Here is a 12597-nt window from a genome sequence, read left to right on the forward strand (position 1 = left end):
ATTAAATTATTTTCCTAATAAGAAAATTTTGACTAAAAAAGATTTGTTCAACATAAGATTAGAGTCATAACTATATTAATCTCAAGATGATGGAATCTAATTTGATATCAAATCTACCCTCATTTATTTTTATGCCAAAATAGTACCCATGACAACTAAGTATTCTCTAATTCAAATTATTTAAAAATTTATTTGTACCCTATAAATAGAAGGCAATTCTTAGCAAAGAAACACACAACAACAATAAGAATAATAAATCCATTTCATCCCCCATATCCTAATAAACACATTTCTCCTCCTCTTCCTCATTTTTAACCATGGTTAGAAAGAAAGTGAAGTTGGCTTTCATTGAAAATAACACTGAGAGGAGAGTCTCATATAGAAAACGACAAAAGGGATTTTTAACCAAGGCTCGTGAACTCAACACCCTTTGCGATGTTGAATTGGCTACCTTAGTCAATAACCCTTACCACAATGAACCTGAGGTGTTTCCAAATCATGAAGTTGCTACCAGGATCTTTACAAAGTTTATCGATCTTCCAGAGGAGAAGAAATCAAAAAACATGAAAACACTAGAAAAGATAACCACGAAAAGGATCGAGAAAATTGAGAAGGAACTTGAGAAGGTAAGGAAGGAAAACAAGAAAATGGAGTATACAAACCAGATGTATGGATTGTTGAATGGTGAAGAGATGCCCAATAGTAGGCACCCAGAAGATCTCAACGATCTCTGTTATGTGATCAATAAAAAACTCAAACTGATAAATGATGGGATCAAAGCAAAAACTCATGAAGAAGGTTCTACATCAAATACTCCTCAACCTATTGCTGGACCGATGGATTCTGGTGGGACCAGCTTCGAGATGACATGGGCTCCTCTTTTGGCCCCTGTTGATTCTCCAGTACTATCCGAGATTCCTCTTTTGGTTTCATCTACTATACCTAGTGGGACCAACTTCGAGAGGCCAATGGCTCCTCTTAATTTGGTTCGTGATATAACTCCAACATCAATGGTTCCTCTGACGGCTCCATTGATGGTTCTTTCAAACGCTCCTGCTCAAATGCCTCAATTCATCTTCCCTTTGAGGAATCCTCCTCAAATGGTTCCACTTATGGATCTTTCGAAGGTTCCTTCTTTGTTATCTTCACAAAGGTATCCTGAAATGGCCTATCCAATCCTTCCAACAACAATGGCTTATCCAATGCCTTCACCGATGATTACTCCTCCAATAATGTCTAATTTAGTGTTTCCTCCAACGGCACCACAAATAGACCCTTTGATGAATATCCCCTCCATGAGTGCATCAGTGCCAATGGATAACAATGTTGATGGCTCATTAAGCATTCCACGGAGTCCTTCATTTTCTGAGTTACTGAGTTTGAATGATGATGAGATAATGACTTTACTTGATGATACATCATTCAACATTAATGTACAAGATCCAAATCACCACCACAACAACAACTTGTAAAGATATATGATCAATGTCTACTATTTATAAGTCTGTTAAGATCCATCTTATTGGAGTATATTTATACTTCCAACTTTAATTTCTTGCTTTGTCAAAAAGGTTGTAATTTATTTTGCTTACTAAATAGGCTTTGTCTAGTTTTTTCACATAGAAGGTTAATTAAAGTTATTCTTCATATTTACTCTAAGAAAATACTTTTTATGTATCGAATTTATCAGGCAATAGAGCCTCCTTGATCAATCCAATTATTGTCATCCTCTTTGATCTAATCTTGCTAGTAAGAGTTTAATTATAAGTAGATATGTCTGCACTTCAGTTTCAAAATAAATTTCTAAGCATGACATTAGTTCAGAATAATTAGATCCAATGTCGATAAAGCCTTTAGGAACATCTACAAAGTGTGCTCATTGCCGCTAAAAATACATACATAGCGGTAATTGAGTTGTAATCGTTAATTAATTGCACAAACACTAAATATATTACTTGCCTTCATTTATGTTTTGATTTTAAAATTTATGTTTTGATTTTAAAATCCTTAATCGAGTTGTATTGTTGCCAAAATTTATAATCATGATGGAAAAATAAAAACAAAATGATGATGAATGAATTTTTAGGGGAGAAGATATTATTTTCTTGAGAAATTAAAGAAGATATTTAATCCAAATATTGCTAGGCAGGTTGAAATTTCTTCGCTCAACTAAGATTTTTACTTTATGTGGTTTAACTATTGAAGGACGTGCTTGTTTCTTCGTTATATTCAAATGCTTTAAAAAAAACACGTTGTTTTCCTTGGATAACATTTAATATATATATATATATATGAAAAAGAAAACCAAAAACAGAAAAAGAAAAGAAGAAGTTATATCCACATATATAACATTTCTTGGATCAAGATTATTAATTATTTTCCTCCTTAAATAAAGTGTAATCACTCCAATTTCTGGAAGAGAGGAAATGGGATTTGGGAGAGAAAATTCATTTTTTATATTTCTCTTTGCAATGAGTTCAGTGGTGAAAACAACTTGCGTTTTCTTAGAGTTACTATTTCTAAAGATCACTAAATTTTAAGAATTTATCTAGCAAAGTCATTGAACTTTATTTTGTATAAAAAAAATCACTCAACTTAGACCTTTATATCAATAAAATCTCCCAACTTTGATCTTTGTATCAATAAAATCACTCTTAATCCCGTGAATTTGTTACGATGTATTTTGGTTTAAACTTTACCTCACTCTAGCAACTCATGGAATTAATATTTTTTTGTTTGCTTATGATTAATTTAGTTATAAAGAGTTTTTTCAAAATAAAATAAAATTAAGAGACCCAAAAAAGAAAAGAAAAGATATTGTGAAGTTCAGTTAAAATGTGTTGGTATTAAAATTAAGAATAATATATAAGAACTTTATTTGGCTTATCTGGGAGATGGTGTTTGTTGATGGAATTAGATCTCGTCATAGATTGTCAAATTATTAACTTGAATCGTCTTTAATTAGTATGAATAGAATTGTTTTGATTTTTATGTTTGTTAAAAGCTAATTCATTTAGTCAGTTCATTAGCTTTGACGAGAATTGTGGGAGAAAAAAAGAAAGAAGATGATGAAATTCACATTTAAGGGTATGTTGTGGTAGACAAGTCAAAAAAGCATTAAGAGTGATTTTATTGATACAAATGTGTAAGTTGAGTGATTTTATTGATACAAAACAAAGTTTAATGATTTTACTAGATAAATTTTCAAAGTTGAGTGACCTTTGGAGATATTAACTTCCTTTTCGTATATGGTTAAGGATAGAAGATTCGGCTAGATTTTAATTGCGATATTTTGTATGCTAAGCTTACTAACTTGCAAAAGATATTGTATGACATAGACTTACTTACTATGGTTCATAAAATAAGATAAAAGAGATAATTCGGTTTAAATAGTGAGATTTTGGCCGTTAAATTTTTAGTACGCAAGTAATATTTATAGTATAACATAAATTTACTTATATGATTCATTAAAAATGATTAACAATACAACTAGAGTTAAATTGTGACCTTCTCACCGTTAAATTTTTTAACTTGCAATATGACATAATTTACACATAGGTTTTAAATAAAAGATGATTGAACTTCAACTAAGCTTAAGTTGTGATCTGTTAAACTTTTAACTCGCAAAGAATATATTTAGTATGACATATATACTTCTATGGTTGATAAAAAATGACGGAAGATTTTACTAGGTTTAAATTGTGACCTTTTAGCCATTTAATATCCATTTGCAATGTTATAATATAACATTTTTTTCTCATAATTGTAGCATGAATATGGAAAGAACAAAGATTCAACTAGGTTTAAATTGTGACCTTATTAACCCATTAAATTTAACTCACAAAAATATTGTATGTGATAATTATACTATATGTGATTGTTGTTTGTTCTTTTATTTTTACTTACATTACTTGTAGATTTTCTTATAGCGTAGATAAGGGAAAGACATGACAAGGAACATGAAACTTGTGTGAATGAAGAGATTAACCTAGCCTTTTTGAAAGAGCTAGAAAGACTTAGAATTGGAAATAATCATTTTAGGAAAGAATGAAAAATCTGGAAATTTGTTAAGTTATGTTAAATTTGAGTTTTGGGTCAACTTCAAACAAGCATAACTCCTAGATCAGAATGATTTAGGTGTGGTTCCAGATACCGTAGAAAAGATCTTGGAATTATCTTTCCAACGCCGCCAAGTTCACGCTATTCCAAGTTCGTATGAGTGATATATGCATATTTGAAGTTGGGTTGTTCAAATAAGGAAAGTCTAAACCGGATTTTAGAAGGTTATTTTAAACTTTTCCTTTCCCAATTAATTTAATTTATTTTTAGGAGTTTATTTGGGGTATAATCAGAATTAGATCAGTTTAGAAAATTGGAAATTCAGGCTAGGGCTTGTAGAAAAGAGAAAAGAGGAGAAAGGAGAAGAAAGTTCAAAGTTTCGTCTATTTCTTGGAGATTTTCGTGTGGATTTCGCCAAGGGAGGTATGTGAGATCACCTAGCGTTGAGTTAGTTCACCCACGTGCCAATCATGATTCAATTCAGTGAAGTTGTATAGTTTTGAAAGCAAATCCTATGAGTTCTTGATATTAATTCGTTTGAATTCTTGTGGGTTCTTGTTGTGGAAGTTTCTTGAGGTTGATTCATGTATTTAGGTGTGATTTCAAGTTGAATCTTGTATATATTGAGGGTATAGTTGATTTTAAGTGTTTGGGGAAAGAACTAAGTTGAAATATGGGGTTTAGAGTTGAAAAACAAAGGAGAAAAGTCGGAATTCACCTGGGCAAGAGTCTGGGGTGCCTCCCTAGCCATAGCGCCCCAAGTGGGGCACCGAAGTATGGGCTCTGGGGCGCCGTTCCAGCCAGTGTGCCCCACCCCATCCTCTGAAGTTTTAAGGCTGGCGCCTCGCGCCTCTCAGAGTGCTATGGACGCCAGTTCTTCCCACTTCTCCCCCTTCTTTCCGTACTAGTTTCTTAGCAACATACCTATGTTTCCTACTTGATTCCAACACTCCAAGGTGCGTCTAAACATCATGAAATCATCCATAAACATGAGATCATGAGCCTTGAATCCATAATTCAATTTGAGGAAAGTTAAGAGTCAAGTTAAGAAGTTAAGAATCAAGTCAAGAGAAGTTCATAGAGTTTTTCAAAACTCTTTTACAAACGTTTTAACTTCGTTTTAAGACTTAAGCTTTGAGTTGACTAATGAATAAGAGTAAGAGTTCATTTCTTCAAAGATTATACAGGAACTAAGTATTCCCAAAAGTTAAAATGTTTTCACATTTGTGTAAGAAAGGAAACATTGATTTCAAAGAGAGCTTGTAAGCTAAGTTTTGAGTAATTATCTCAAACCAAAGAAAAAGTTTTGTTTTAAAAACATATGAGCTAAGTATATTTTGGGAGAAGTATTGAGCACCGATATGGGAATGCGAGTTCATAATAACTCAAGTCTCCATAAACCATGTAGCCATCATGGGTAGAAAGGATCATACTTTTTAGAAAATTCCTTAGTGTTTTTTAGCATAGACTAGTGGATCCACTTAGATAAGGCGTTCTATATGATGGCAAAGTATAAGAAAGTTCTGGCAGCGTGGGTGTAACATCTCGCCAATTTGAAATAACTAGGAAGAAGTTAAGAATTGGAAATAACCATTTTTGGAAAGAAAATAAAAATCTGGAAATTTGTCAAGTATGTTAGGTTGAGTTTTTGGTCAACTTCAAACGACCATAACTCCTAGCTCAGGAGGAGTTAGGTGTGTTTCCAGATATCTTGGAATGATCTTTCCAACGCTGCCGAATTTGAGCGATTTCGAGTTCGTATGAGTGAGATATGCCCATTCGAAGTTGGGATGTTCAGATAAGGAAATGTCCAATCCGGATTTTTAATGGGTGTTTTGGTCTTTTCCATACCCTATTATTTTAATTCATTTTTACGAGTTTAATTGGGGTAAAATCAGATTTTAGTCAGTTTAGAAAAGTTGAAGTTCACGCTAGGGCTTAGAGAAAAGAAAAAGGAGGAGAAAGGAAAAGAAAGATCAAGATTTCGTTATCTTCGTAAGGAATTGGTTACGGGTTTCATCAAGGATTTGATCCTACAAGGTATGTGAGACTTTCATAACGTTGGGTTTGTTCACCCACGTGCCATGCATGTTTGATTTAGCGTGAATTCGTTCTAAAACGATTGGAAGTTGAATGTTCTTGATAGTTGTTCTTGAATTGCTTTCGTTCCTGAACATGAGTTGAGATTAATGAGTTTCTTGATATTTAAGTGTTGTTTCCTTGAGTTGTTTGAGTTAGATATTGTGTATATATCTTGGGTATCTGATACTAAAGTGAATTTGAGAAAAGAAATCGGAATTAATCGATTTAAGATCAGAAAACGAGACCAAAAGTTCATCACTTTTTGCTTGAAGGGAAGGCTGGCGCAACGCGCCCCCATAGCGCCACGCAGGTTGGGGCGGCGCGCCAACAGTGTGCCATTTTTTAGCCCCAGTAAGTTGGGGTTGGTGCGGCGCGCCAGGGATGTGCCCGAATCGTCGTTTTCCACCCGTTTTTCGTCGTTTAGCACATCTAAGTCCTTCTAAAGTGTATCAACACTTCCTAGTTGATTCCAATACTCTAAGGTACATCTAAACATCATGAAATCATCCATAAACATGAGATCATAAACCTTGAATCCACAATTCAATTCAAGGAAAGTTAAGAGTCAAGTTTAGAAGTCAAGAGAAGTTCATTAAAGTTTTACAAAAGTCATTCGCAAACGTTTTAACTTTGTTCTAAGTTAAGCAAAGAGTAAAGAGTTGAGTTCATTTCTTCGAAAAACTATAAGGGAACTAGTATTCCCAAGAGTTTAAAATGTTTTCACATTTGAACAAGAAAGGGAAACACCGATTTCCAAGAGAGCTTTCGAGCTAAGTTTTGAGTAATTATCTCAAACCAAAGAAAGAAGTTTGTCTTAAAACATATGAGCTAAGTATATTTTGGGAGTAGTATTGAGCAGCGATATGGGGATGCGAGTTCATATTAACTCAAGTCTCCATAAACCATGTAGCCATCATGGATAGTAAATGATCATACTTTTTAGATGATTCTTTAAGTGCTTTTTAGCAGAGACTAGTTGATCCACTTAGTTAAGGCGTTCTATATGATGGCAAAGTATAGGTTAATTCTAGCAGCTTGGGCAAGACGCTGTATCACCACTTAGGCTCACAATGGTGGTTGTCGGTTAGAGAAACTCCCACAAAAATTATATTACTTTATTATACGAGTACATTTGAGTTTGTTATTGCATTTCTTTAACAAACTAAGTTGTTTTCTACTGTTTTAAAAGCTTTCTATATATATCACTACAAGAAAAACAACCTCTAAGGAAGGGAAATCTCGTCCTTAAAAGTCCAAATCTGGTCCCTAATAGGCATTTGGGACCTGAAAAAGCTGGTCGTCACTCGTCCTAGTAGCTTCCGTCGCCATTGGTCAACAACGACGAGTTTCAAAATCCGGTCGTGAAATGGTGTTGGGACAGGAAAGAAATCTGGTCGCCTCTGCCGTTTTAGAGACCACAATTCTGGTCTCAAATAATTTTTAAATACCTTAGAAAAAGCTTATTTCAGGTCGTTAAACCTCTTTAGGGACGATCAACAACTGGTCCTAGAATACCTTTCGCGACGAGCAATGACCCAGTCCTAGAAACAATTTAGAGACGAGTAACAACTTTGTCCTAGAATAGATTTAGCGACGATCAACGACCGGTCCTTGAATAGATTTAGCGACATTCAATGACCTGGTCCTAAAATAGATTTATTGACGATCAAGGTATTCTAGTCCTAGATAAATCATTAGAGACGAGCAACATTTCTCGTCTTAGATTGACCTTTAGGGACTAGCAATAATATTGTCTCTAACTGACCACCAATGGTCCAAGAGCAATTGATATCACTAGAATAAAAAATCATCCACAAATATTATTTTGCTACTAAATATTTCTATACAAAAAGATGATGTAATATATATAAAAGTGACAAGAAGATAGAGATCAAGAGTGTACGATTAATTACAATAAATTGGCTAACATCCCTTGATTTTAGTTTCAATATTTGCTTAACAAAACAACATAGCTAATATCCGAGCATCCGAGCTATACTATAATATCAAGATTTGCAAAACACAAATTTGTACTAAACTAATAAGGAGCTCACACATCAACAAAAGCTTGGCAAAAAGTTAAAAGTTTCAATCTTCAATTCATGGAGTGTTGTCCAGAAACATCAACAAAAGCTGCAAGAAGATAAGAAAATCAATTAGAAAAAATTTGAGATGCATTAACCAAGATCAAAAATCTATTTTCAAGAACTACAACTAAATGGAATATGGTAGACAATAGAAACTAATGAACTGATTAATTCTCATTAGTTGTTTACTAATGGTAGCTATCGTTTAGAAAATTCTCCCTTCTACACTTTTCTCTCCGTACGTATTCCATATGTTAATCTACAACAATCATTTCTTAGAGAGTTAACTACACGCTCCGCCGTATGGAGCAACCGTACAGAACACCATCAGCTCGTGCTACTTCTCAGATGAAAGTTCTGCCAGGTTCGGCCATATTAAGGGATCAATGAGGCTAAAGAGGAGGAGGATAAAAAACAAATCTGTCAATATAATTGAGGGGGAAGCTGAACAGAGCAACCAAAGCTAGAAAAAACAGAGTTCACAGAGATATCAACTTGCGAAGAAAATGGCAAAGTCAATGAGATCAAAGAGGAAAAAGAGGCTGAAAGCTATAAGGAGGGATATAGTTGCTACAGAACTCACTGTTCTAAAGAAAGAAGCTGCTAAATTGGCTGCCTAAGAAGCTGCCCTTGCTGCTCCTAAGCTTATTGTTATGTCTCCTAANAGGAAGTACTGTATTAGATCTTTTTCATAACTTTTATCTTCTCCCCTTTTGGAATATGACGGTTGGAACATAATTCAGTTATATATCCATCCACATGATATATAATACATGTGGTCACGAGGCACTATCCTCAGATAATAAGAGTTTAACAGTGTTCCTATATTGCCTTTTAAATCTTGTTTTATATAAAAATAAAAGGGATAATGCATGAGTACCCCTAGACTATGATGTGGCACCTTCAATTACCCAAATTGATTGTGTTTGTACACACTCGCCCACCACGTGTGTAAATGTTATTTTTTTAATCTTGTATTTAAATTAATTAATACACATTATTTTTTACCTTGTATCGAAACTTTTTTTTACCTACATTCATTGTTTTTTTCACTTTTATTTTTCTATTGATTTTATTTTCTTTGTCTTTGTTTTGATTTGATTTCAAATGTCTTATATTTAAAATAAGTTAATTTTGAACGGATATAAAAAAAAGTGAAGAAAATCAAATAAACATTAAAAAAATTAAATGTTAAAATTAAAGGACACTTTTAAATTATATTTTTTTTAAAAATACGCATAATTTTTTAAAAATAATTAAAAGTGAAAAGATAATAAACTAATTAGAAAAAAAGTTTAAAGTGAAGAAATTAAAATAAATATTTTACAAAGAAAGAAATAAAAATAATTAAATATATATAAGTTTTATTGTCAATGAATATGTGTACTAACTAATTATAAAGTTTCCAATAAAAAATGGCATGTGTCCAATTTGTGCACTCATCACTTGCCTTCAAGAGAGTGTGCACACTCTCTATGCCATGTCAGCGTTTGTGGTGTATTTATTCCATTTTAAATTAGTTTAGGGGTTAATAGGACCCTAGTTAAGTTTAGGTGTGTCTCTGAGATTTCGGTCATAGTCTAGGGAGTACTTATACATTATCCCAAAATAAAAATAAAAGTTCCTAATATTTCCAATCAATCATAGAATAATGTTAAATTACTGCACATCACTTGGAAACTTGGAAAGAGTTTGATACATAAAGTGATCATTGGCTACTTCAATTTTGGTCAGATGACGATTTGCCCATTCAATTGGAGAGTCACTTCAGATCAAGATCGAAGAGTTTCTTGAAGTCTTAACACTTTTCTTATCTATCTTGAAAACGAGTGTGATCACAAAACAAGACACTTTATTTAGAGGTAGAATTCTCAGCAGCACACATTCGAGGTGCAGTCTCCTGTTAGCTGTATTCGCGCTTTAGACTTCTACCTTATTAAAAGGCCATTTTTATGTCTGTCTGATGATGAAAAGTGTGAGCCTAAACAAGTTATGCACACTGATCATCGAGATATTAAACTAATATGTAACTTTTCATTCAAAACAAAATAGAATTGAGAAAATACATCAACATATTACAATGAACTCAAGTTAATATACAAAGTCTCTGGGTAAAAACTATTACGCTCACATAAACTCATAGGTTACAATATCATAGATCCGCCTCTGCCTGTTACCTCCATCAGAATAGGTATCAGGTGATGTTCAAGCAAATTTACACATTGAACTATTTCATCGAGTACTTATTTATTACCTTCCTAGCTTCGGAGTCACAGACATTAGGTTCTGCACTCACTAGATTCGGCTTCATTGCCATCACTAGTTTTTTGTTTCTGCAGGAAAAGAACAAACATGACTAGCTTAGTAAGTACAATATTTACTTGAAAGAAAATGAGGAGTATCTCAGAAGTGACTTACCATAAAAATATGCTTGCACTCAGAAGCAATTTTATATTCTCAACTACTAGTCCACTACCTCTCTTGCTTTTAGATAATTATATGACTAAATGCATAACAACTAATTAGGCACTTGCCTTTTAAAAGATTTCTTATTAGCTAATGAAAAAATGATTCTTGAATAATTAAAGCCATGCCCTTCTGGAAATTGAAATTTAAGTCCTTAAAAGATTCTTTTGTTCATATTAGCTTTTCTCCTCCAATGAAATATTCCTTTTGTTTTTGACAAAAAGTCCTTATGGCTAGTTGATCTCAACTACCAATTCAGATATTGAATCAAAAGATAATACACTTTTTCATCAATACTGATGGAAAAAAAGAAGGTAAGAGAATTCTGAGTAGCACAAATTCGAGGTGTAGTTGTTAGAAAAATAATAGGAAGTATAAATTGAAGAAGAAGATGACTTTGAGGCGTGCAATCACTTTCTTTAAAGAGATATTGCCCATATACATATTGGGGTAAATACAAACAATTCTCTTCAAGGATACAACAAAGCCCTTGGATATACTTCCAAATTTTCTCAGGCTACTTCTAGAGAGTCTTTATATTTATAGAACTTAAAAGAGAGTCATGTTCTTTCATGAACATATGACTTTTCATAACAGTCATGTATTTTCATGAACAAATGTGTCTGTTCAATATAAGACCTTTATATATTACAAAGTATCCAACATTAGTCTCCCAATAGTATTCGTGCTTTAGACTTCTACCTTATAAAAGGCCATTTTCCTGTCTGCGTGAGGAGTATGATGATGAGAAGTCTGAAACTGCGAAACATGTACAAATAGAAGAAGAGCGATGGTGCTTAGTTCATGTGCTCATGCAAGTGTGTTTAGCATTTAAATGGCAAATTCTACATAGGACTTTTACGACTATGTAGTGATTATGTCAAACGGAATATCTCGTCTATCTTATGATGTATCTTGAAACTCGCCTCTTACTTTGGAGACAATACACATGTGATCAATTATATGCAACTCTTGCTGAATTTCAGTTTCAAGTATGCAAAGATGCACACTTCCAACCGGACATTTACCTTCTATTAAGCTATGTTGCTCGGACTCTTGAGAAAAATGTTGCCAGTATCCTCCAAAATGCTCTACTTCGGAAGGGTACACTTTTGAAGAGTTAGAGCAACATAGCCAATTTGATAATTGTTGTAACTCAATGAATCATCTCTCATTTCTCTCTCAGGTATAGAGCAGTAACAAGTGCATATTATCGAGGTGCAGTTGGCGAGATGCTAGTCTATGACTTAACAAAACGCCAATCATTCGATCATATGGCTAGATGGCTGGAGGAAATAAGAGGTCACGCAGACAAGAACATAGTTATAATGCTCATCGTGAGCAAATGTGATCTAGGAAGTCTTCGAGCTGTACCAGTTGAAGATGCTCAAGAATTTGCAGAAAGGGAGAATCTTTTCTTTATGGAAACATCAGCTCTTCAATCCACAAACGTCGAGGGTGCATTCATGACAGCTTTAACAGAAATTTATAAAATCATTAGCAAGAATACACTTATTGCAGCTCCGGGAGCTGATTATGGGAAGCCACAATCTTTAAAGGGAACCAGGATAATTGCTCCTGGACAGGACACAGATTCTGGTGGGAATAGTGGTGGCTGCAGCATATCCTTTTAAGTACTCGATGCTTATTCAAAAGCTCGAACAGAAATTAAATTGGTTCAATTTTCCTTTCTCCACTGGCACCTCCTCTAACAGAAAATCTCTGATGCGGAGAATTTCCAAATTGACAAGTTTGCCAATAATGGATATGTCATCCAACCATAAATTACTCAGACATAGCTGTTATACCCCATTTTAACCGGGTCAAAATAGTGTACAACATTTTGGAGATTCCAAAGTTAATAACTAAGTCAAGAAGTCGCCACCTAATTATCTAGGGTGAA

General features: G+C 33.7%; 2 protein-coding genes across 2 annotated transcripts; both read left to right on the plus strand.

The window, feature by feature from the left end:
* Nucleotides 1-317: 317 nt before the first annotated feature.
* Nucleotides 318-1472, plus strand: LOC125853705 (agamous-like MADS-box protein AGL80). Its single transcript, XM_049533440.1, has one exon. The coding sequence runs from the start codon at nucleotides 318-320 to the stop codon at nucleotides 1470-1472; it is 1155 nt and encodes a 384-aa protein (XP_049389397.1).
* A 7059-nt stretch (nucleotides 1473-8531) lies between these two features.
* Nucleotides 8532-12383, plus strand: LOC125853716 (ras-related protein RABA4d-like). The gene is made up of 3 exons (XM_049533452.1): nucleotides 8532-8592; nucleotides 10372-10426; nucleotides 11881-12383. The coding sequence occupies exons 1-3, from the start codon at nucleotides 8532-8534 to the stop codon at nucleotides 12326-12328; spliced, it is 564 nt and encodes a 187-aa protein (XP_049389409.1). The 3' UTR covers nucleotides 12329-12383.
* Nucleotides 12384-12597: the final 214 nt, after the last annotated feature.

The sequence above is a fragment of the Solanum stenotomum genome, chromosome 1 (genome assembly GCF_019186545.1).
Source record: "Solanum stenotomum isolate F172 chromosome 1, ASM1918654v1, whole genome shotgun sequence".
Classification (NCBI taxonomy): Eukaryota; Viridiplantae; Streptophyta; class Magnoliopsida; order Solanales; family Solanaceae; genus Solanum; species Solanum stenotomum.

Excerpts from the sequence above, each read along its gene's own strand:
- LOC125853705 (XM_049533440.1), top strand. The coding sequence starts at position 318 with ATGGTTAGAAAGAAAGTGAAGTTGGCTTTCATTGAAAATAACACTGAG.
- LOC125853716 (XM_049533452.1), top strand. The coding sequence starts at position 8,532 with ATGGAGCAACCGTACAGAACACCATCAGCTCGTGCTACTTCTCAGATG. Across the intron at positions 8,593-10,371 it reads TCAGATGAAAGTTCTGCCAG|GTTACAATATCATAGATCCG; the intron begins GTTCGGCCATAT and ends ATAAACTCATAG. Across the intron at positions 10,427-11,880 it reads TCCATCAGAATAGGTATCAG|GTATAGAGCAGTAACAAGTG; the intron begins GTGATGTTCAAG and ends TTTCTCTCTCAG.